The sequence below is a fragment of the Talpa europaea genome (assembly GCF_964194135.1).
Source record: "Talpa europaea genome assembly, chromosome: 9".
NCBI lineage: Eukaryota > Metazoa > Chordata > Mammalia > Eulipotyphla > Talpidae > Talpa > Talpa europaea.
Window position 1 is genome coordinate 109,569,494 of NC_140076.1, and position 26,104 is coordinate 109,595,597.

Below are 26,104 nucleotides of genomic sequence, written 5' to 3' on the forward strand. Positions count from 1 at the left end.
CCATCTTGTTTTGGTCAAAGATTCATCCCTCTGCCTATTGGCCTAAGGTTTAACTCCCTGCTGCTTCCAAATTCTCAGCAGGAAGCAGCACGGGATGATGCTGGGGGTCTCACAGCAAGCAGGTCTCAGCCCTCCCAGGACTGATCTCCTCATGAAAAGACAGAGGCGAAGCCAAGCTCCTCTGAGGAGACATGTGCGCCGTACCTGCTTCTTCAAACTGCTCAGCCATTAGCCGTGTCAACCCAGGGAGGTCATTTCACTCCCAGGACTTTAGTTTCCCTGTTCGCTCTCATGGAGCAGTGGAGACACAGGTGCAGACATTTTAGAGATGGAACCAATTGGCCCGGGGTGAGGGCTGTGGGCTAGCCCAAGACAATAGGGCAGTGAGCTTGAGACCATGAGGGGGTCCTTTATCCTGCACCGCATTTGTGTTCTCAAGTCAACCCCCACTACATTGGAGGGGGTGGTTACCAGGGCTGAAGTCTCCTCAAATCATATGCCAGGAGAACCCACAGTAAGCTCTCTGAGTGGTCCTCTCAAGCCTCTCTCTCCCTAGGCGTCAAGAAGGACATAGCACTCCTCACCCCCTCACCTTGGGTGGAAGGCATTGCCTGTCTCTAGACAGCAACAACTCCTTCTCAAGAAATACTCTGCAAATCCCTCTCCCTTCATTCTCCTCCCTCTTCTTTGTACGTGTGCTCGGCTCTGAGCACCAACAGTCATGGAAATGCTCCTGGCTGTTTCCTTGGTAGAATGTGTACATGGCTCACTGGCTTTAATTTTTTTTGTTTTATCTACTGTCTTTTGAGGTTTAAGAGGGAAATTCTTATTTTAATGTGCTGTTAGACAGGTAAACAAACCAAAATAATATAATTTTGGATAGTAATAACTCCATGAAGAAATAAAAATCAAGTGAAGTGATAGAGAACGGCCTGGGGGAAGAACACCTAATTTAGGATGTGTTATCTGGGAGGTATCTGTCTCTAAGGAGGCGGCACTCTGAGCTGGGGCTGAAGGAGAGGAGCTGGTTCTACCCAGATCGGGGTGTGTGCACGGTGGGGGAAGAGAAAGCAGTGCAGGCCTCAGAAACAGCAAGCGCAGCATCCCAGGTGGAGACAAGGTTAGTGCGTTCAGGCAAGACCACTGGGGCTGGACTAATTGAGTAAGTGACAGAGAACCCCGAGGTTGGCAGGGCGGGGTCATGGGTTTAAATTTTATTTAATTGCAGAGAGAAACTGTTAGAGGGTTTTGAGCAGGAAATGACCTGATCTGATTTTGTATTTTTTTTTTAAAGATTTATTTTATTTATTTATTTATTTATACAAGCACTGGGTACAGTCAGAAGCGCGGGAGGGTGAGAGAATTCACCAGAGCCAGAGCGGGGAGCAGAGCAGGCAGACTGACGAGGTACACTGCTGAGGGGAGCAGCGGGTGGCAGGAGAGGTCTGCGTGCCATGTGGGACCCTCCTCTGGTGGCCGGGGAGCAGCCGGGGATCGAACCGGCGTCGCGGAGGCTTCGGGTAGCTTCGCAACCCAGCACTCAACCACTGCGCCACCAGGGAGGCCCTGATTTTGTATTTTAAAGAGATCAATCAATGGCATGGAAAAAAAGAAAGAAGGAGGGACTAATAAAGAATACAAGAGCCTGAGAGAACATAATAAACACATGGGAGAGACCTAGTTTGGCTCTTTATTCAAACAAACTAATTGCGAAAAGAGATCTTTGAGGCCATGCAGGAAATTTGAAAGCAAACTTGTTATTAAATAATATTAAAAAATTATTTAACGCACAGTATGTAGGGGTGATATGCCGTGATGTCTAAGATTTGCTTTGGCATGGTTGGGGGGAGAGGGAGAATTTTCCCCCACCCACATGGGCTCTTCTTGGGCTGCTCCAATAGTCAAATTAACATCAGACAAATTAATAGGAGGAAAAAAATTTAATTACTAATATGGGGGGGAACCTACATAGACAGCTGGATTCCAAAGACAGTCAGCCACACTGGGGGACTGTATCCTGAAGTAAGGAGTGGGGTAGAGGTCTGGGGCTTTGAGGAGAGAGATTGGGGGCTCAAATGATGAAAAGACCAGATGTTCTGTAACTAGATAGGTTTTTAGATAGAATGGTTATTTCTGATAATAACTCTAATTCTGGGGAAGACCCCAAGTTTCAACCTTGTAAGTAATAAGGGAGTGGTCAGAGTTTCTCTTGATGGGCCCTTAGTTGACCTTAGCTTGAGATAATCCACATGCCAAAGAGGTACATCTGGGGGCACCCTACCCTTTACACTTGCCACAAAAATACAGCTGTCTTCATAACACACTATGCTGTGCTACCAGATTAAGCATGTCTTTTTAAATGTCTATTAAAAGTTACAACAAAAATAATTCAGTTGTTGTGTGGACAGTGGATTGCAGGGGCAAGAGGGGAATCGAGAGGCCAGGTAGCAGGCTTTACAATGTCCCAGAGGAGAGGGGAGGTGGGACTTAGAGTAGGTGGTAGGAGAGAGGGGTGCAGTGGAGACACAGGTGCAGACATTTTTTTTTAAGATTATTTATGCATACAAGAGCTGGGGTACAGGCCAGAGGTGCGGGTGTTGAGAGGATTCACCAGAGACAGAGTAGGTAACAGAACAGGCAGACTGACTGAAACACACTGCTGAGGGGAGCAGCAGGCGAGACAGGAGAGGTCCAGGTGCAGACATTTTAGAGATGGAATAAACCAGCCCCGGGGTGAGGGCTATGGGCTAGCCCAAGACAATAGGGCAGTGAGCTTGAGACCATGAGGGGGTCCTTTATCCTGCACCGCATTTGTGTTCTCAAGTCAACCCCCACTAGATTGGAGGGAGTGGTTACTAGGATTGAAGGCTCTTCAAATCATTTATTTCTCACATCAAATCTGTTCTTAGGCTTGGGACTGGGCTGAGCCCAAGTTAGCCATGCTAACTTGGAGCATGCCATTGGAGTAGCCGTGCTACTGTGGGGAGCTAGCAAAGATGTGGGGGGATGGAAGTCTGGCTAAAAACCTTTGGAATAACTGGAAATTCTGTAATGTATACAGGATGGGTGAGGGAACAAAATCACTTCCTTTTGGCAGTTGTAATTCTCAGCCTTCAGGTAAAACCCTCGGTGTATCTACTCCTGGAATGAATTGCTTTTTCCACACTAGACCACACCACATTTCAGCAGTGGTGCCCTGAAACACAGATCTTAAATTGACACTTGGTTACATCAATTATGCAACCTATTTAGCTGCTAACACTACTTTGTCAGCATTTCAAGAGGGTTCATTCAGCCACAAGCCCTGGGCCCAGCAAAGGAACTCTTGACTGCCTGCAATCTGCCCAGAGGCAAAGCTGTTTGTTGGTAGCTATTTGTTTTTTGTGTCACTCTTTGCTTTTATTTTCTGCACAACTGGTAAAACAAATGGAGATGTACATCTGTCACTGTGGGTCTAGCAGTTCTTTGCTTTTTCTGGGTATAATCTTGTTTAATGGAGTCAGGCTTTGTTGTTTTGCCTGCATTTTTTTCCCCTTTGTTTGAAGCATTTTTTTGTTGTTGTTGCTAAAAGTGCTTTGATGTCCTGGCAATAACACACACACACACACACACACACACACACACGCACACACACAATGCTCTTATTGAGCACTAAGCGAGGAGGCTCTGAATGGTGCTTGGAATACATATCTGGACAGTACCCCTTGATATAAGCAGATCTCACCCCTCTTAGGCAGTGGCTTCTTAGCCTGTTTTATATTCTAACATCCTCCCCGATGCTTGGTTTCCTCCTGCTTGGCCTACCTTGTCATGTTCTCTAGAAAATCAGGTCACCCTGTACCTAACTTTTCCCTGGCCATTGACATTTAGCTGCTTTTTGAGCTCATGTTGTGTCTAATCCTTGCTCAGTGCAGCTATGTGAGCTGCCCTTAAAGAACACCATAAATCATCACTTAAGGGCCTTAACAGACTCTGTTAATGGTGGAACACAAAGTCTTCCCCTCCCTTGTGCCCAAGTGGCAGTGAAATACCTCCTCTGTTGTCTTCTTAACAGTATTGGACTTTCCTGGTTAGGGTCTCCAACCTCACTACTCAGGGAATGTTTTTCCCAAGAACGTGCCCATTCCTGCACTTTCTCTGGAGATTGGCACCTGCTTCCCAGCTGTCACTTACAGATTTTCCTAGTAGGAATCAGTCTTAATCACTTGCCACCAGGCAAGTCACTTAATATCTTGGAATACTATTTCTTTCGTAGGTAAATAAGAGTAATTCCTCCCTTTGTTCTTGACATCAGACCAGGGCTAGAAAGACTGGAATGGAGGGGGAGCAGTCGCTGGGATGAGCCGATGAGATACAACTTATGAATATTCTTTACAAAATATTAATACCCTGCACAAAAGCTAGAAATCATTTTCATAAGAAAAAGTGTCTCTAGAAGGTGGCAGTATGTGTACAGTGATAGGTAAGCATGTCTTTTTATTCAATGCTGTATTAATCATGCTGTGCTGAGTGTGGGACAGGTTCAATGAACAGTAAGACATAGGCCTTGCCTGTAAGGAACTAAAGTCTTGTGGTGTATACAGATAAGAAAACAGGCATTTATAATACGGAGCAGTAAGAACCATGGAAACGCTGACTCCCTTATGAGAGTACCCAGAAAGTTCTCTTAATCTAGACTAGGAGAGCTCAGAGAAAAACCTTGTGGAAGAGGTGTTGGGCATGGGCAAAGGAGACTGGAAAATGGTATCTTCTTGGAAATGTTTATTTTCCACTCAGACTCTCAGTGAAGTTAAGTGCTAAGACTGTAGAGACAGGCAGAAGCTAGGAGGGGGAGGATTTGAACACTGGCACTACTGAAATGTTTTAAGCGGAGAGCGACAAGACCACTTGAAAGCCATATGGGGAATATTTGGAAGGAGGAACAACTGAGTGAGAAAAATCAGTTAGAAGGCTACTACAATGAACTAGTTAAAAGTTGATAATAGGGCCTCCCCTGGTGGCGCAGCAGTTGAGCGCTGGGCTGCGAAGCCGCCTGCAGCCTCTGCAGTGCTAGTTTGATCCCCAGCTACCCGAGAGGGTCCTATATGGCACGCAGACCTCTCCTGCCGCCCGCTGCTCCCCTCAGCAGTGTACTTTGGTCCTTCTGCCTGCTCTGCTCCCCGCTTGGGCTCTGGTGAATTCTCTCACCCTCCCGCGCTTCTGACTGTACCCAGTGCTTGTATAAATAAATAAATAAATAAATCTTAAAAAATAATAATTATTTTTAATAATAATTTTTAATGATAATAATAATTATTTAAAAAATAATAATTATTATCAACTTTTTAAAAAAGTTGATAATAACATGATCTGAGATATGCTGGAAGGTTGAAGGGAAGTCCATGGAAGGGATATTTGGGAAGCAAAATCAGCAAAATTTGAAGTCAAACGAATTGGATGTGGGATTGGCATAGAATAGAAGGGTCACACCCTCATTTCCAGCTTGGAGAACTGTGTGGATGGCAGGACACAGCTCAGGATGGTAGCTTCAGTTTGACTCTGACTCATCTTTAGGGCCTATGAATTCCATGTAGAGATAGTGTTTAGATATTCCATGTAGAGATAAACATGGTGTTTGGATATTCTGCCATTTTTATCCCAGGATGCTTCCCTGTTCATCCCTCCAGGAAGGGGTAGGATGGCAGACTTAGTAGCTTTCTCCTGACTGCTAGTGCAGACTAGACAGGGAATAGGTATCAGGTGCAAAGGCAGTGCTACAATGACTGACCTGTAACTTATTATGTATGGTCTCACTCAGACAAATGATCTGTGCTGATTAGATTTTTCTCTCGAGAGTTTCAACCAAGCCATTGGGCTGCCAGTTGTTAATGGACAATGGTGTTGGAAGGTCCGAGAATCAGATACTGGTGGAGGCCACTGGGGTCATAATAAGTGGTTGTAAATTAGCCCCTTGATATCTTCCTGAAATACCTGAAAAGAGAAGAGGATGGAATAGACACAGATAGACAAAGAACTGAGTGATCATGTCACTACCCTGGAGAGAGACAGACAGACAGACACGCAGGCACACACACAGAGACAGAGAAAGAGACAATGCCTGGCTTATTTTCTAATTTTCAGTTCTAGTTCCCTTGAGCCTGACTGTCCCTGTTCTCTCTCTTAGTCTATCTGTCTGTCTGCCTATCTATCATCTATTATGTTTAAATATTCCATATATGTATGTTTATATATATTTTATATATAATTCAAAGCATTGTATAGTTATATAAATGTTATAGATATGTCTAAATGTTAAGTATACTTTCATTTACCATTTTCCACTTTAATTCTTTTACTTTACTTCATAAATATATAACCCGAACAGCCAAAATTAGAAATTGGGACCAGGAATGGGGTTTCAAGTGATGGAGCCTTAAAACATGAGACTAGTTATGGTATCATTGGGACAAGATACAATAAAAAATATTCCACTGCAGGATCGGAAGTCTATACTTTTTGGTGGAAAAACAATTAAGTTGTCATTTGATTTCCCTTGAGAATCAGATCACATGTACACAAAAGGTAAGGCTTTGGGAGGTTTTGCAGCTGAATGTAAGTGTAATAAGCAGTTTATTTATTGCTTGGAGTCTTAGATAAAGGCCAACAGAAGAGAAATAGGCTTCTGTCCAGAATGTCTTTCTATGAGCAAATAAGAAAAGCAGAGTGATTATGTAACCCTGAAGCCTGTAGCCTGAGCTCTCAGATTACTTGGAGTGGAGTTCAGAACCAGCGGACCTCGCCAAGCTGTGGTCTGTTCTGCATTCCTGTCTCCTTGAACGTCTGGTGCCAAAGATAAAGCTCTGATAGACAGAGACGGATATTCAGGCCATTGGGAAAGAATTATTTGGGAGGAGAAGGCATTGCTGAGGAACATGACACATGACACCCCCTCCATGTTTCTCCCCGACATTTCTCATTCTGCCTTTGCCATAAAATAAGAACATTCCCACTGAGATGCAAGGCTCGCAGGTAGGACTGGATCGAGAAGGAAAGGCAGCTTAGGGCCGGCATTGGGTTTTGATCCTTCTTGCTCTGCTGGTTCTGGGGGTATATTATGGAAAGAATTTCCCACACTTACGTGGCACAGAGCAACGTCGGGTCCGGCGGTGCTCAGAGCAGCAGCAGGAAGGGGAGGAAGACACTGCAGAGGCCGGGCTGGGACAGGGGCTTGCAGGAGGGGCCCAAGGGTGAGCGATCTCTTGCTCTGTACTCAGCAGCCACGGACCTCGACTGGAAAACTCAAATGACGTGTGTGTGTGTGTGTGTGTGTGTGAGCAGCTGCATGCGTACATGCACCCATGTACTTCAGCATAATTCCTGGCTAACAGCGCAACGGCAGGAAGCACACTGACTGTGTACGTGTGTGTGTACATATATATATATTTAATTGACGTAATGGTTTGCATTATTGTTTATATTTTAGAGGTATAAGGACCCCCCTCAGGTGCTATTACCGTGGCGCACCCACCACCAAGCACCCACAATCCACCACCATAGTGTTCCCTCCTCACACTACCCCTCAGCTTGGCAAGTCTCTCATCCCTACCATTTTCTCAGGTCTCCTTGGGGTCCCCCTCTTACATGGGGCACATAGCCAGCCTCACGGGGCTCCAGGTGATGGAGGAATCTCATCTCCACTTTGGAGAGGAGGAGAAAAGCCATGTTAGGGGCCACGAGTGTCCTCGCCGACCCTGACCCCGGGGCCCTCTCTTTGGCCTGCGCTTTCCACTAAGAGCGTGTTGGAGGAGACTTTGCTTGGAACTTCTCTCAAATCCACAACCTCTGTTTATTTTCACACCCCTAATTACCCTTTCAACTTGCAGTGGTTTATTTTTAGAGGCTTCCCATCCACCTCATTAACAGCTCGTAAAAGCTCCTGTCTCATATTTCTACCATTTATACCCTTAATTAAACACAGTGGCCTTTGTTATCTCTCAATACCGGCCTTGTTAGAATTTAAATGGGATGACTTGCAGCCAAGGCCCAACTGATTTTTAAGCATCCCTGCCCCTTCCTCCAGCCCTTTTGTGTGCCAGGGGGTTGTCTAGAGCCCTGACCCCAGGGCTCTCTATGTTGCCTTTGGTTGTTCTTTTCACAATGAAGGGCTGAGCATTCAAAGAAGACAGCTTGAGGTTCTGGCTGCTCTATTTCGCTTCTGGTTTGTTTACTTCTTATTTATTTATTTAATTTTTTTTTTTTTTTTTTTTTTTTTGCACACTTGGCTCCCTTCCTCCAACCCCATCCAGGCTTGTGAGGAAAGAGGTTGGTTGGGATTTTTTTCAAGCTTTGCCATCCAATGTGTGAAGAGAACAGCAACACTTCATTAAACGCACACCAGGACTCAGATCCCCGATCTCACACCTGCTGATCCTCCCACCTCATCAGGAAACGCTGCCTAATTACCTTTTCCTGCTGGTTTATGGTCAAGCCTTCTTAGTGGGACTGGCCAGAATATTGAAAGCATCCATCATCCGAGGCAGCCGATCCCAGGTACCACCTTGCAGCGGGAGGAAGGCGGGTGTGGGTAGGGGCAGTGATTTCAATCTGGTTACATGTAACATAACATATGATACACTTGGTGGCCTGGGCCGAGGTTTCCCAGCAGCATTTGGGGGCCTGTGGGAACTTACACTTCGGGCAGAGCAGGGCAAATAGCCAGTGGTCTGCCGTCCATGGCCTGGGTGCAATGTCCTGTGGAGCGCACTGTCTCCCTGACAAGAGACGAACCTATAGTCCATGCTGATGGCTCAGGGGTGACCAACGGGGTGCAGGCAGAGATGGCGCCCCAGCCCTCCAGAGGTAGGATAAAGCAGCTAGGGTCAGACTCATCTAGGATTGAATCTCTGCTCCTGGGCCTGCGGCAAGTGACTCTATTTCTCTGATTTGTTTCCTGTATGTAATGAAACAAAACTAGCATTACCTAGTTCCTAGGCCTGAGGGCAGAGCTAAATCAGAACCTGGCACAGGGCCTGCATATCATTATCATTTAACAGATGATGGCTGCTGGTGTTAGCATTCATATGGACTAGACATAATACTAACTGATACACGTAATCCTGGAATGAGTGTGTTGGGAGGTAGCGGCCACCGTGGTCCCAAGGGGTCCTGGGGCAGTGTGAACACAGGGAGGACCCTCCAAAGAGGTGAAATTTTTGGCTTATTTCTTAGGGCCCAGGAGAGGGAGGAACAGAAAGATGATTCGGAAGCTCTGCCTGGGGAGGAGCCTCTGATGGTGCCATCACCACGAGAAGGGGGTCAGGTGGCCTGGCGTGAGGGGAGTCTGTTGAGAGTGGGCTGTACAGAGTTGGGGGCGCTGTCGTCACCCACACGGATTTCTCAGCAGGAATGTGGGAGCTTAGGAGAGAGGTCACTGCTCTGGGGGCATCTCAGGATATTTTCTTGTGGCTCAGAAGACCCCTCCTCTACCTCCAGACCCAAAGCAGATGAAGAGTGGGTGGGATTAGCGCCCACTCGGCCTCTGCCTTTTCTTTTCTGCTCCACTCAGTCCTCGATCCCAGAGTAGATTCCTTCCTAAAGTGCGTCCGTGTCTGTCCCTGGGAGCCTGGGCAGTGCTTGTTCACTGTAAGAAGGAAAAGATAGGGTCAGGGAGAGGGTGGTGGAGGGCGTCTGGAGGAGGCACCCAGCCAGAGCCGGACTCTGCCACGGCCTGTGCCCAGCCGGGATCGCTGGTTCAGAGCAAATGCCCTCGGTCATGACCAACTTGTCTGCTTCTGCTTTTGTTCTGTGGAGGCAGAGGCAGGAGCGGGGACAGCGGAGGCCTGTCCCCCACCCCAAGACTGTCCCTGAATGCAGCCCTTTGTGAGAGCCAGCCACGTGGAATTCACAAGGTCCCCCTGTGAACTGAGTGCGTCAAGGTTTTCCCGACCTCGGTTCAGCTGGACCACTCCAGGTTAAGCAAACCTCTAATTCTGGGGCCAAATGTCCCTCCGTGCATGGGCCTGGAGTTTATTGGCATCAGAATCATCTAGCAGCTGGTTGGAATACAGGATCCTGGGCTCTGACCCAGGCTAGCACTTCAGGACCTTAGTGGTAGCAATTTCCACTTCAGCTTTTCAGTTGACTCCAAGGTAGAGTAAAGTCTGAGAGTGAGAGAATATCCTTTGTTGCCATTACACTGGGTTTTCTAGAAAGTTTCTGAACCACTTTTGGTTTTCTGAATCTGGGTACTGACTCTGGCCTTGGCTGGAGGGGGCTACCTCTCACAGCAAGGGCTTCCTCTCTGGCGTGCAGATACACAGGGCATCAGAGGGAGCCAGACAGAAAAAGGTTCTAGCCCCGGTCGCTAGTGGAGGAGGAACGTGGGCATGAAAAGAAATAGCAGCACAAAGCAAAGCATAGCAGCGTCTACGCAGGAGCACCCCAGCAACTGGCTCCCAATGTGGGCAGAGGCTGGCGTTAGGCCTTAAAGCAAGGATGGGATTCAGGTCCAGGGGAGGGGAGGGCATCCTGGGGTGGAGGTCCGGCTTAAGGAGGGCCTGAAGAGAGCAAGGGCTGCGTGTGTGCCTGTAGAAGGAGGAGGAGGAGACCCAGGGCTGCCTGAAAGCTGAACAGATCCATGGCCAATTTCACGTAAGGCAAAGTCCTCGGCAATTTCTAAAGCTTTCTGCAAACATTCATCATCCGTTTCCCCCTGTAGGCAAAAGGGGAGTCAGTAAAAAAAATTTTGAGTAGCGGTGGAATGCCTGCCCAAGGTATTAGGGTGATTAAACCACCAGGCAGTGGAGAATGGCCGTTTAGAGTGGAAATGTCATTGTCTGGGGACAAATCTGATTCATTTTCCTAGCTGTGAAATTTCTATTAATTTGAATAGCTTCAAGTAGGGTCTCCGGTTCCCACAACTGCCCCTCTAGCTTTGTTTTACAGCCTCACACATTGACACCGCCGGCTCAACCCCTTCGGTCTTGAGAGTATTCGGTCCCCGGATAAGCAAGGAGGAGAGGAAGAAGTAGAAACCCCAAATTAAGGAGATGACAGCAGTAATCTGGGGGGAGATCGTGAGGGTCAGAGAAAGAGCAGGGCGGCTGCATGAGAGAGGAGTCATCACAGGTGCAGAATAGACACGTGACTTTGAGGCCAGGGAAGGGAGAGAAGGGCCTCGAGGGTTAAACCAATGGGACAAGGCACCTGAGGTCCGCAGCTGCCCGGGGAGCTGGCGCGGGGGCCTGGTGCCCGGGCTGTGTGGCATCTGGGGTATGGTGCCATCAGCACAGAGTGGCAGGTGGCGGTTGAAGCTGCCCAGGGAGAGAGAGCAGCATTGGGGGGAGGCCAAAAACAGGGTCTGGGCCTTCCCACTTCTAGGGGTGTGTGTGTGTGAGCTGGGGGGCGGCAAATGTGGGTCCCGTGGAAGAGGCCAGAGTGAGGTTAGGAGAGAACCTCAGAGGGAGGGGTGACCAGCCCCAAAGAGATGGGCGGGAGCACTTGCTTTAACAAGCCAGTGGCTTAGCACGCTCGTAAGAAGGGGCGGTGGTTTGGTGCTGCTCTGCCTGTGGGTGCACTTAGGTGGTGGAGTTCTGGGGACTTGGCTTCACCCAAGAAGCTGGCATGGACTCCCTGGACAGTGGCGGGGTGGGAAACTTGCCCCAACATGTCTCTGCACATCCCGAGCAGCCGGCTTGGCCAAGGCTGATCTATCACCCTCTGTCCTGAGCCGCCTGCCGGCCCCGCTCCCAGGCCCCTCTCTCTCCTCAAGCCACAGCTGCGCTCTGCTCCACGAGCCGGAGCCTCTCAGCCACGCAGGCTTCTCAGTCAGTTGAACACCAACCAGTTTTCCATTTGGGTGGTAGTTGCTCCTCCTCCTGGCACCTCAAGTCTGAGTAAGGTTGAAGAGATTGGCCTCTTGGCTGGGCCTGAAAGCGGGGAAGCTCACTTTGGAGGGCAGGGGTAGAGTTTGGGGTGATGGTTGTTCAGTGCCACAGGCTTCATTTTTCCCTGAAGTGAGAATCACCTTGCTTGTTCCCCGGAGTGGCCTCGGAAGCGCTACCTGGGGTTTCTAGAGGACCGAGTCAAGGGCCCACCAGCTAGGAACAGAAATTCCTGAGCCTGGAGTTTTCTGGAGCAATTGGCTCTTGGCTCTCTCTGTCCCTGGAGTTCAGTTAAGGTTTTCTCTTGAAGATGTCAGCGCTCTAAGAAGTTTGAAGAAGCAAAATTGGGGCCAGGGAGAATGCCCCCTGGGAACACACCGGCTATCTTTTTTTTTGGTGTGGATTCTTTGTGTGTTTTTATAGCCGATGGCAAGAAGGTGGGCGAAGGGAGAGAAGAATGGATCAGTGGGGGAGCTGGAGCAGCTGCAGCCCCTGGCTCTCTGGGGCTGACGGGCATTGTACCCAGTCCCTGTCGCCTCCAGGACTCCCGCTTCTGCAGTGATGCGCCGCGCTAACCCACTGGGCAGAAGCCAGAATCGGTGGGTGGTGTTAGCATAAACCTTCCAGCTGCAGGAACAGGAGTTGCGAGTTATCTGACATTTAAAAAGACAGCTGAAATGAGTGAGATATCGACCGACACATTCATTAAATGTCATCACTTTGTTTCTCTTCGACGTTCACTGCGCTAGTCATTCTAAATTAATTACAGAGCCACTTATTTATTCCCCACATACCCACCCCTCTGCAGAGCAGCACAGCCCCTGATTCTCTTTATTCTCCAGTCACCTGGTTGGGAGAGGTGAACAGGTCTTTGAGGAGAGAGGGCATGGGCAGTAGCGATGCTGCTGTCTGTTCTCAGGGCACAGATCAGAAGCTGAGCCCCAGCACATCTATCCTGGTGATTACACCCATTTTACAGATGAGGGGACGAGGCACAGAGGTGATGTGAGCTGCCCAGGGGACGCCTGGGGTGGGGGAGCCAGGACTTCCCCCAGATCTTTTGACTCGAGGCTCTTGAGATTTCCAAATGTATTCATGTCAAAGGTGAATCCACCCAAATCCGGCAGCAAAAGGCTTTCTTTACTGTCAGCTTGCCCCTGGCGTTTCATTGTCCAGGAGTCAGGACCCCAGGCAGCCAAGGTTCAAGACCAGGAGGCCCAGAAGGACCTGTCTGCCTAGGAAGTCAGGCACGGGACCATCTGGCAGAGAAGGTGCTGGGAATTTTAGGAAGACAATGTCTGAAGCTTGTCTGGCTCTTTGATTTCACAATCCATTTTTAACTGCAGTGTGTCACTGTCGGTAATTTCTCCAAAGCAATGAAAGACCATGGTACAAAGGGCCATAACCTTTTCAACTGTGATTAGCAAGTCCTCTGTCATCTCAGGGACTCACACTTCCAAATACACTCAGAATACCTAGCTGTGGAATTTCATTCCTTATTGCCCCATAAACCTGACTCTGGCATAGACAGCACAGCAAAGCCACAAAGAAGAAATGCTGCGTGTCGCAGGAAAGCCTGAGGCACCTGCCCACGTCCCTGCCCTGTCTCTCTGGATAATCTACGATGTGTCACCAAACTTCCCCAATCTGTGCAGAAAAAAGTCACCTCGGGGGAAAGACTCACACATTTCCCCATTCCCCATCCCCAGTACTAATATACCGTGAGTAGGTCCACGCCAGACACCTGCAGAGCTGACTCATTCCTCTGGTACTGAATGCGGCCAAGCAAGAAGGCAGGCATCTGAGCTGCTTTGTGAGTTCCTGAGTTTGCAGGGTAACTCTGAACCCCCTGAGTCCTGTCTGCCCCCTCCATGGCAGCTCAATGTCAGGTTTTCCCTTTCATCAGGTCTAGTTGCAGAGGATTTGTTCAGAGATGCATACTGTAGAGTGATAACCCTCTTGCCTTTTGGAACTCAAGCCTGCTCTCCCGTAGCTCTCTGAGCGACGGTATTTCATTCTTCCTGGAGTTGTCCAACACAGAAGGCGTTTATGGGGTGACTGGTTGTGGTTGGTGTTATGGACACACTATGACTCTTCTGCAGCTGTCTCTGGAGGAGTAACTAATGTAGGGGATCAAATTAGTATGCATGAGCCATTCAGAAAAGGATGAGGCAAGGCCTCAGGGGGTCCATTTAGGGATGCATCATGAAAGATATATGTATAGATGGCTGAGTTACATTATCCTTCCCTACAATGCCTTAAATCTCAGACTTATCTCTAGCACTTCCCTTTCCACATTATAAAGCAATTTTCTAGTTATGGGTCTAGCTCCTCCTCTGAATTGTGAGCCCCACTGAAGAGCAGTGGGGCTGTTAGAAGACAACTTAGCATAGGACTTAAGCATGCAAGCTGTGGGATTTAACTATCTAGGTTCAGCTATGTGACCTTGGGTAAACTGCTTAACCTTTTAGGATTAGAGAGAGAATTAAATGAGATAATGCATGTGATGCACCTAGAATAGTGCCTGGCATGTATTAAATGCTTAGTGTATGTTAGTCTTTATTAGTTTGTGTGCCTCAGCTTGGGCATGTTACCCAATATACACAAGGTGCTTGACACTGCTTGTTGAGTGAATGAGTGAATACCTATGTGCAAGCAAAAAAAAGATGAGCCAGCATTAATGGGGCTAAGTTCAGCTGAATTTCTTGACTGTTCTGGGACAGTGATGGGGTAGGAGAGAGACCTTTGGGCTATCGGTTGAGTTTGGTCAGTAGATTGGGAATTGGGACAGGCATTTTGCAGCTGTGAAAGATGACTTCCATAGGAAAATGGCAAGAGTTGGGTTATGTGTGGTATAAAAGGTCTGCCAGGCTGGTATAACCTCCATGACTGTGTTTTGGTCTGTGCCAACTATCATAACATGAGAGAGGACCCCAGAGATTTGTGGACAGAATGTTAGCAAATGGTAGCTTCTGGGTGATTACAGAAATGGGTCTCAGTCAAGACTACCCAAAGTAATCTAGAGATTCAAAGCAATCTCTATCAGAACTCTAGTGATTTTTTTTTTTTGCAGACACAGAAATATTCATTCTAAAATTCAAAAAGGAACAAAATGGGAGGATTCACACTTTCTGATTTGAAAACTTACTACAAAGCTACAGTAATCAAAAGTGTAGTGCTACATAAAGGCAGATATAGTCAATGGAATAGAATAGAGAGCCAAGAAATAAACCCACAGCTATATGGCCAAAGGATTTTCAATAAGATGCCAAGATACACACATGCAAAAGATACAAAAATTAACTCAAAAAATGAATCAAAGACCTATGGGTAATAACTATAGACTCTTAGAAGAAAATATTGTGGAAAAGCTTCATAGCATCGGATTTGATGATGATTTCTTGCATGTGCAACAAAAGAAAAAAACGGATGAATTGAACTTCATTAAAATTAAAAATATTCATCTATTTTTGGGCATTGGATCAAGAAGATGTGGTCCATATACACAATGGAATATTACTCAGCAATCAAAAAAGATAAACACATGCAGTTTGCAGCAACATGGATGGCGCTAGAAGGGATCATGCTCAGCGAAATAAGCCAGAAAGAAAAATAAAAATACCAGATGGTCTCACTCATAGCAGGAATTTAGAAAACCTAAATAAGAGATCAGGAAAAAGACTAATCAATACAAAGTAAAAATCAAAATCAACAAGCAACTATAAACCAGAGACACAGTACGGGGCGTGGGGGGAGGGAGGTGCGGGGAAAGGAAGGACTAGAGTCAAAATAAGGGGGGGGGTGCAATTGTATGGGGAATATAACCAAAATGAAAATGCTTACATTGTGCAAAGATGAAAAAAGATATAAGAATTATATAAAATAAAATATTTAAATAAAAAGGCAAAAAAAAACCCAAATAAAACTAAAAACATGTATGAATAAAAGAAAAAGAGCCACCAAGTGAAAAGGCAACCCACAGAATGGGTGACAGTATTTGCAATTCATTTAAGGAGTTAAAATCCCAGAATATATCGAAAATACCTAATGCTCAACATCAATTAAAAAAACAACACAACTCAAAAACGAACAAAGGACTTGAATAGGTATTTCTCCAAAAAAGATATCAAATGGCCAATGAGCACAAGAAAAGATTCTCAACCTCATTAATGACTAGAAAAATGCCAATTAAAGGCACAAAATACCACTTCACTCACCATAGGACACCGACCATCAAAATCACAACATAAAACAAATGAACAAGTACTGGAGAGGATGTAGAAAAATTGGAAACTTTATACGCTGCTCCTGGGAATGTAAAATGGCGCAGCCATTAAGGCATCAGCATGGAGCTTCCTCAAATGTTGAAAATAGAACTACCATGTGACCTAGCAATTCCACTTCTGTGTATAGACTCAAAAGAATTGAAAGCAGGGACATGAAAAGGTATTTGTACAACCACATTCCTAGTCGCGTTATTCTCAATAGCCAAAAGAAAAAGGCGTCTTGCTTGTCCATGGACAGGTGAATGGCAAACAAAATGTAGGAGATATAGACACGGAAAGATGAACCTTTAAAAGGAAGGAAATTCTGACACATGATAGCAACCTCGAGGGCATTATGCTAAGTGAAATAATCCAGACACAAAAGGACAAATATATGATTCCATTCATATGAGCTACCCAGAGTAATCAAATTCACAGAGACAGAAAATAGGATGATGGTTGCCAGGGGCTGGAGAGCGGAATGGGAGTTGCTGTTTTGTGGGGATGGATTTTCAGTTTTGCGAGATGAAAAAAGTTCTGTGCCGACGGGCAAGATGATTGTACAACAATGTGCATGTATTTAAAGCCACTGAAGTGTAAACTTAAAAATGGTTAAATGGTAAATTGTATGATATATAATGTACCACCATTTTAAAAACAGCAAAGAGCAGACTAAGCTGGCAAAGCTCAGAAGAGCAAAGGATTGGGTCCCTGCAAAGGTGGGTGAAGAGAGATTTGTGACTCAAGTTATGTTTAAGTGCTTTGGTTGAGTCTGTTATGAAGACTCATTTTATGAAGTCCTTGATTGATCTGTTTTTGTCCATCAGCATTTTCATAGATCAGCTGTGCTGGAACCCAGCTCCATTATTATTCATATCACTTTCCTTTCCTTAGACCTCTACATGCTAATGATTCCTGGACAACCTCTCTCTGAGACTCTCCTTGTCTGCTTGTACCTGCGTGGTGGTGTCAGCCTCCTGTCTGCACGCCCCATTCTGGTGTGTAAGCTTCCTATAAATTAGCATCTCATGCCCGACCTCTCTGCCAGCTGCATCATGAACTGTAGCTGTCTGCTTGCAGCCATCCGGTATCTCAAACCCAGTTTGGTCCAAGCCAGCCTCATGATTTTAACTTGTTCTGCTGAATTTCTGGTTTCTGCAGAAGGCACCATCATTTTTCTGGTGCCTCGAGTGTAAAAACATACAAAATGTTTGAATCCCCTGCTGCTCCCCCTCTGCTGGGTGTGCACAGCTGACAGCCCTGTTGCATTGTCTGCCCGTGGTCCCCATACCTTAGAGGAGCCCCCTTGTCTCTCCTTGCAATGACCGCCTGGCTCAGCCCTGCATCCCTCTTGTGTGGACCACCGCGGTTGCCCACTGGTTTCCTCGCCGCCAGCCTCTCCTCGGGGCCGAGTGCAGCTATGAAACGTCCAGAGGAAAAGCAGGAAGAGGCAGCCCTGGTCCCTGCACTTGGACTCAGACATCTGGACGGGCTCACCTCAAGGAGAAGGGGACACAGCGCCGATCATGAAGTCCTGAGTGGCTTCTGGCTGAGAAACCATCCGTGGAGGTGGGCATTGGTAAGTGGATGGGGAGTGACTGCTACCTTGAATCTGGAAGCCAGGCAGAAACCGGCCACAGTGGAGAGGGGAGGGGCACTTCACCCAGTCAGGGGTGACAAGTGTCAGGCAAGGCCAGGTCTGCAGCCTGGTGGGGTGGGGCTCCGGGGGTGGGAGGGAAGGACTCCTTGGGCCTGACCCGGCGAGCAAGACAGCAGTCACCCTCAGGGGGGTTATAGTGCCCCCTGGGTTCAGGGTGCTTGGCAGCTGTGGGAAGTCCTCTGCTCTGGGCCTTCACCTGTAGGGACTCCTCAACTTCCACACCCTCAAACCCTGGCATCCTTAGAGTACCTAGATCAGATGCCCCTTCTTTCTTGAAGCTGTCACGCATTCTGCCAAGCTGTGATACTCTTTCTCCACCGTCTGTAGGCTTTTCATTCATCTCCCTAACCGCACTTTCCACATTCTACCCTGAACTGTAGCGACTTAACTTGCCAGTTTACTAGACTATAACTTTTGGGGGGTGGGGGAGATTCAGGTCTGAGGCTAGCACAGTTGTGTGGCTCAGTCTATAGTCCTTGATTTCACTCTACGCAAATAGAAGTTTCTCTTTATTCATTTCTTTGAATCAGCCATTCCAGTAGCTATCACCCTCCTGAGTTCTGAGTTCCCCTGGTCTTCCCAAGGCTGCTAACCAAACATTTCTAGTTATTCTCCCTTCCCCTGCACCCCAGGCACTTGAACCCCTTCTGTTTTTGGAGACCATGTGAATATTCCCCAGGAAATGAGCTGTGAAGGGAAGAGATGTGTGTCACTTCCAGGCCAGGGCACCGAGGCCAGTGGGAGGCACTCGGGTGTTCATTTCCTGGTGCATGACAACTTGTGTCATTGAAACTGTTGGCCGCTCTGACATCCTGAGCACCCTTGAATAAATTCGAAGAGTAGAGGCCTCTGTGTTGACCTATGATGGGCACCTGGCATGAATGAGAAATAAGCCACTGGAACCTGAAGGCTGTGATTGCTGCACGCCCCAGCCCAACCACCAGAGATGTTTGCCCCGACAGCATCACCAGGCCTGCCTGCACTGGGTGGCTGGCGGGAGGGCAGAACCAGGGGCAGTGGCGACCTCAGCCAGCAGAGCACTTCTCTCAGGCATTCAGCTCCCCCGGTGGCCTCTCACTCTGGAGTGCCAGTAATTAGGTGCGCAAGTGCAAGACAGCGGTGCCTTCCGCTCTCCTCTCTATGGGCTGCCGTCTAAATTAATTATAAAACTCAGGGGTGAGCAGAGAAGATATTCTATTAAGTTAGAACATCCTTTTACATTTGAGTCTGCAGTAGGGTTTTCTCATCACTCTGCCAGGTTGTGTTTTATGAGAGCAGGATTCCTCTTGGGAGAAAGCGTCACACACCCTAGGTACAAGGGAGAAGCTTCGGCATCAGGAGGGGCTGCTGGCTGAGCTGAACAGCAGAGGAGCAATTGAACAAAGCACAGGTAGATTCCAGTCTTAGGGGGTCTGCAGGCTTTCACTGGGTAAAATAAAAAACAAGCCCTTCTGCTACACCTCTGATTGAAAGGAAGTGGTTATATGAGATGAAGATTAAAAAATAAAAGCTGTGCAGGAGTGTGTGTGTGTGTGTGTGTGTGCACGTGCGCAGTTTAACCTCAGGAACACACAATGACAAGAGATATGGGCAAGAGACAGATTTAATTGAATAAAAACTCCAGGCTGTGACAGGGGCGGGAAGACACAGAGCAGTAATTAACAACATAATTTTTTAAATGACGATGCAATTAATTAACATCTTGAGTATGTGAGGGGTGGGGGAGAGGGAATCTTTCAGCCCAGAAACACTGCTAAATAAAGGACAAGGGAACTTTGCATTAAAAAAAGAAATCTATGTGCAAAATGCCCTGGTTTTTGCAACTTCACCAAAGCTCACAATAGCAACCCAAGCGGTTTCTCCTTAGCAGAAGACATTAAAAATGAGTCAACCTTGGATATCATTTTATGCTGAACTTCTAATTCCTTTTGTTCTCACGTGCGAAGGAGAGATGTCGGACTAGATATTGAAGTTGGCAGACATTCATGTTCCATTCCTGCTTCAGGTTGAGGACTTTCTCCCCTGAGGATGCCTGGGGTGGGGGTCCAGGAGCCGACAGAACCCTGGGTAAGCTGCTGCGCCTGGAGATATGTACCCAGAGGACTAGAGTTGGCGTAGTAGCAGTTGGTTAGGGTGGTGTGGGGCTGACCATAATCTGCTCAGAAAATATTCTCCAAAACCGTCAGGGGCTCTCCTGCATGGGACAGCGGCTCGGAACCGAGGAATGGCGGGAACAACGGCTAGTTTACGGCGCAAGAGGAGCGAACTCCCTGCTCCAGAAGCATAGAGATGCACTTCCGACTACGGGTTTGAAGGTGAGGTGACCGCTGGCCATGGAGACTGAGCTCACTTTTGGAAAGACCCCTCACCCCTCACTTTCTGGCCCTGGAAATACGTTACAGGACCCACAGCATCTGCTCAGTGATTGAGACCAACTCAAGTGGCTCAGTCTGGAGTTAAGAAACAGAAGGAGGTTTATGGCCTGCCAGGAGTCTTGCCATGGCCTTGTGTTTGTCTTCCTCTCAAGAGCACATCCAGCTGTTAGGCTGTGCGTCTGCCTGACTAGGAAGGGTTATCACTCACAACACATCTGGCGAGAAAATCTTTATACCAATGACACCTTAGTACCTGGACTGGCCTATGGTTCAGTCCAGGGTGGAATTTGGTTTATCTACATTTCCTTTTCTAGACCGAAAACATCTTTTGCAACAATAACCACATACCTTATGCCCAGTCTGGTCATTTTTAGAACTAGAAAACTCCCTAAAGTTTTATCAGCAGAAAAACCTGGTAACTCAGCTGAAAACGAGGGAGACTTATTGAGTTGCTGTCCCTAAAGCAGATGACAGATATAAAGAGTAAGACACACGGCGTGTGGATAGCTTTTACGTTCTCGGCCTTCCATCAGCAAGAAGGCCTTCTTCAGCACATTCACCTCTTGCAAGTCCTACCCACAACTCTGGAAATCGACAAGGTGTCATCTCAAGTTGAAGTGGAAACTCCACGCATTTACCAGGGCAAGAAAAACTAAGATTGAGCAAATCAACCTAATTATAGGGGGTTGGTGGGGAGGTCACTATCAATTCAACATAAGTATAATATTACAATACAGAAAAGTTGAACATTTTTTTTCCTAAACTGAATTTGGCTAAGGTAGAGTTCTAAAGGGAAAAAAAAAAAAAAAAAAAAACCTTCATTACCACTGAAACAAACAACACTGAAGTACTTAGTAATTTATAGAACTAAAGTTTAACATGAATATTGTCCCAGTGTCCAGGGGGCTGTAATAGGCTTAAGCTGACTCAGCATCCATCAACAAAACACTCGCGTGGAAAGATGGACTCCAACCATCACTGGGGTTTCAAGACTCCCCATTCAGGAAAGCACATTTTATCTCAGTTTTGCTTTGATCTATTTAGGCTTTTTAAACAGCTGCTTGGTACTTCGTGGGATTATAAAGCTATGTATAATGCAGAAATCATTCTCCAACATATGTGCCTCCTTTCTTTACAGTGAAGATTATTTTTGAGAACAAAGATCCTATTTTCAAACAAATGTGGTCATTAGCTGTGGCACGCCAGAAAACATATGGCAAGTTTCCTTTCTGCAGAATCGTTCCTAAAGACAGTGACTGTGTTCCCTTGAGGGAGCTACATTTTCAATTAGTGAGGAAGGATTATGAGGAAGGGGCGAGTGAGGAGCCCCCCACAGCCAGCTAAAGAGTCCAGACACCGCAGAGCCCCCCACCCACATCCATATGGGACCAGAAGTCCTTGTCTTGACATAGGTCACATCAGCAAAGAGTTTCCAAAAATCACAATTCACCTTTAAAGTCTTAACTAATGTCTTTACGGTCTTCCACTGGCTGACGTTGTTCCTGCCCACACAGAAAGCGCAGCCCTGCTTCCATGGTCCTTCTGGGTGGGGGAGCTTGGTGGAGACACAAAACGTCAGAAACTCAAACCACCTCCCCCCAGAGACGACTATTTTACATTGTGTTTTCTAGAACCGACCTCTGGGCTCTCCACGCTTCATCTTTTGTTCATCATTTCTTGACAGCAGATCCGTAGAAAGTGAAAACCACAAAAAACATCACCTTGGGAGACAGAAAAAAACGAAGACAGATCTGACCACGTGACAGGTGTCTTGGCCTTGACCTACATGGAGCGGTGAGGACTCGGGGAGACCGCCCTGGCTGCCGCTCCGCTCAGCGCTGTGTAGACGGTTGAACGAGTGCAAAATGAACGCTGCTGAGTCCCGTTGGTGTCGCTCGGCCGTGCAGCTCATGGTGTCGGAGGTGGTTTCGGACATGGGCCCGAGCTCTCGCTGTCGAAGCTGGCGGCTCGGCCCTGCCACTGCGGAGAGGAGAGAAAGTGGTTATCGTGGGCTGGGGGGGGGGCTGTTCCAACTTCCGAAACATCAGCCCATGCACTGAAGTCACTTTTCCCAGCTTCTTCAAGCCTTCATGATTTTTGCGGTTGGCCATGCAAAAACATAAGGAAAACAGCTTTAGAGCTTCTAGCTTGGGATACCTGACTAAAAAAAAAAAAAAAAAAAAACAACCTACTGCAGAGATAATTAAAGCTTTCCTCACTGTGCAGCGTGTACATGGGTGTGTGTGCATGTGTGTGCGTGCATGTGCGCGCGTGTGTGTGATTTAATGAGGTGCACTGAGTGTACCTTCTCTGAGTGCTTCAGCCATTTTTCACACGGAAATCAGATTATGTTAGCAGCGAAAGAGGCAGTCTGCAGAGTCTGCCAAGAACCCACGATCATGAATTATTAGCAATTTGTCTGGGAGCCGTTCGAACAGCTAAAACGCTGCTATTGCTTTAGCAGTGAGCGCTCTTCTTCGGTCCTAGAGCTCCCGAGGGTTTTCACACCACCTGGTGAGAGCTGGAAGGTCAGCAGGTAGCAGCCCAACCCCCTTTCTTCTCCACCTTGCTTCTCCTCAGCTCTCCACTCTCACAGGTTGCCTCCTCTCAGGCCAGCCCTCACCCCTGGGTGGAAGCGGTGGTGGGACGAGGTCTGATGGGGTGAAGGAGAGGCCGAGGATGGTGGCTCTTGGCTTGAGCCTTTCAACCCTCCTTTAGATGGAAGAACCAGTCGGAGCTGGACAAGGATCTGACCCTGTGGCTATTCTTCACCTGTCTGGGCTGTGTGATTTCCCAGTGAGTCGGTGGTGACTGCTTGCTCCTTTTGTGAGCTGAGGAGAACCAACCCTCTCCTAGGAGCCTCAGGCCCAAGGCTCCGAGAGAGAGGCCAAGCTGCTGGCCGTTCTGAGCCTGGCATGGAGCTCTTCTCAGGAGCTCCAGGGGTCTCCAGTGTGCAGTGGGGCAGGGAGAGGAGGGGGGCCAGTAGGAGTTGCAGCTGAGTTTGTGCCTACATGGTGGTGGGGTGAGGAAGGACCCTGGTCCCCCTCAGCAAAGCCATCTCTAGACAAGGCTGACCTGCCTCAGGAATAGACCATTTGTGACCCAACACCTCCTATGGGGTGGGGGGACACACCCACTGGTGGAAGGAGACCCAGGCCTGCTGAGCTACCTGCACACTCCCAGCTCTAGAGGAAGCCCCTGTCATCCTCCCCCTGGCTTTGTTCTCCACAGCCCCTTGGTGTCATCCTCCACAGGCTGCCTGAGGGCCTCTGTGAAAGCAAGAGCTGGACAATCAGGGCAGACCACTGTCACACGACCCCGGGCTGAGCCATCTCTGCATGCTAGACCTGGGGGTGGGGGGATCACCCCGCCGAGCTCTCCTGCTCTTGCAGGCAAAGAAACAGACAGAGCAGGCAAAAGGCCCCGCTAGCCAGGGTAGAGACAGGGTCCAGAGCTGGGCCTCCTGGATGCAACTCAGAGCCCTTCCACTCACCCTGCTGCTGTCACAGCATCTGCCACACTGCGGGGAAGGACACAAAAAGATGTAAGAAGAAACCTAACCTCTTTGGGTCCACACCAGGTACTTACTCCTAACTCCGGGTGGCAGTCTCTCTGCTGGCAGCATCCACGTGAATGAAATCACAACCGAGGGTTTCCCTGGTGAAATATTTTAGATAAATAAGTGCCTGGTCATCAAGCCCACGCTGAACTTCTGACTCCAGTGTTTCTTAACCAGAAGGTGACACAGTGATTACGAGTACTTTCATCGAACAGACCTTCCTTGGAGAGGTCCTGCTTCTCCTGTTACAGCTTGGATGTTGGGGAGAGTCACACCGTGTGACGGGCTCCTTTCTGGGGTAAGCGTGCCATCGCTCTATGATGGCGAGGTCACGCCAGAAGAGAAATGCAGTGGCTACGCATGGTACCTCTTTTGCTCTAATAGCCCAAAAAGGAAGTCACATGGAGCATCATTGTTTACACAGACAAATGAAGAAGACACACTCGCTCCCCAGCGAGCCCTGACTTCTCCGATGCAGATAAACACAGGGGGGGCTGGGGCTCGCGGACAATGAGGTGAATGGCTCCGGCCGCCTAGGAAGCCCAAAACAGCAAGAACCGGCCCCCTGCGCACAGGAAGAGAGTTGTTCCGAGGTGGCTGTGCTCCAGTCAGAACTTCCATTGTCCTGCTATGGGCACATTCCAGCAGAGCGCTACAGTCTCTGGCAGGTGATCTGAACTTGGCCCTTCATAACAGAACGCCTGGAGAAGGTCACTGGCCAGCCTGTGCGGTGTGTGTAACAGAGAGGATGCGCAGCACCAGGCAGGGCTGCCCTGGGGGGGCAGGGGTCGTGGGGTGCCGCTGGGGAGGGATACTTGCTATGGCTCCATCAATTTTTTTATTCATGAAAAAATCCCAGCAAGAAAAAAAACCTTATCTGTTCATTGGTTCCTCTCGACATTATTTTAAACCCCCAAACAAGCAAGCAGTGAAGGTGCCCTCTGTCCTCATTAATAAAATGGCAATGATCACAGCACTTGAACCTCTCAGAAAGGCGCCACATAGACACAGCGCTTTACAGATCTGGTGGCGTTTGTCTCCCACGAGCTGGAGAACACTGTTTCTTGACGTATTGAACAAATGGGAGAAACAAGTTCAAGGAACAAGTCTCTTGCTCAGTGTCCAGAACAGGACTGAAAAGAAGTCAGGATGTGAGCCTTAAAGAAAGTGGAGATGATAAACGTGCATGTACAAAGCACCCCAGGAATGCCAAGGGTGTTTAATAGCAGCCCGGTGCATTTTTAGATGCATTTTAATAAAGATACTCAAACTGTGCTGTTTAAAAAGGTATACAAATTGGTATTGATGAAATCCTGAGTTGCTGAGGCAAGTGTCACGTTCAGCTCCTCATGGAGAAATGACCAGCTGAGCAGGAAAAGGTAGGACAAGGGCCCGGGGTGGGGTGAGGGTGGTCGGGGAGGACAGGCAGCCTCACAGCTCAGCTGCCAGGTCAAGAAAAAGTAAACCCAAAGGACATGAATCAATTTATTCTCTTTTCGTTTTCCATATACTGTTACTTTCCCTTTACTGTCTCATCAAATATTCATTTTCAAGGGCTTGATTCTACTTTATCTTCTTTCTTTTGTAGTCCAGACTAGGGAGTGGGACTTCTCCAAGAAACAAGACTTAGAATCAATTATTTGGCTTCATGAGGCTGTGTTCATCATGGAGAGCGACTCTGGGCCCAGCCCCAGCACTTCCGTGGCACCCCACACCCCAACCCTAGCCGCTGTTCGTCCTCTATGCCCAGTTTGCAAGCACAGGCCCAGCCTGGTACCAGTGATGGGTTCTTACAGGTTCAAGATTACAGAGCAATGCAAGAGGGGGCTCGCCTGCCCGGATGTCTTTTAGAGTCAGTGCTTTGTGGAAAGGCAGAGGTAGGAAGGGCCTATGATTCCATTTCCTGCTTGGGCAGTGCTTGCCAGGGGTCCCGCAGGCCATCGAGGCCTGTTAGTTCCCATCCCATGCCCCGTCCTTAAATCATCCCAAGAATTTTAGTGTACTGATTTTATTCTTAACATCTCCAGAGATTTTAAAAAGCAGGAAGAATTTGGGGCCCTCCCTGGCCTGAGTCAACCCTGCATTGGGTGAGGTGCAGGGAGCTCCAGATAGCCTCAGACTCCGCCCAGTAGCGGCCTCCCAGGTAGCTGGGGCTGGTGGTGGGACCCCACCCACTCTCTGCGGACAGGGCCTCTGGGAACCAGGGGCCTCGGTGGGGAGGAGCACCTGAGCGCAGAGGCAATAAAATCCCACAGTGGTGGGAAAATCACAAGATAGAAACAAGAGGTCTCTGGCGGCCAGGAGCTTGGTGTCTGCTCGCTCCTCTCTGCTGGCCTCAAAGGCACAGGCTACCTGGGAGTAAATCAATTATTCTGGCTTCCTGG

General features: G+C 48.1%; 1 protein-coding gene across 5 annotated transcripts in view; it reads right to left on the reverse strand.

Annotated features, from left to right (window-relative positions):
- Positions 1 to 22,069: 22,069 nt before the first annotated feature.
- Positions 22,070 to 26,104, reverse strand: part of SYT6 (synaptotagmin 6) — a gene marked incomplete at both ends in the record, with an annotated part of 56,365 nt that continues 52,330 nt past the window's right edge. For 3 of the 5 annotated variants that reach the window (XM_084242673.1, XM_084242677.1, XM_084242676.1), the window contains one exon: positions 22,070 to 22,141. In XM_084242673.1, coding sequence (XP_084098799.1) covers positions 22,070 to 22,141 — 72 coding nt within the window. Of the gene's footprint in view, positions 22,142 to 23,800; positions 23,819 to 26,104 lie in introns of those variants that run through there. The other 2 variants (XM_084242675.1, XM_084242674.1) reach the window with 1 other exon arrangement.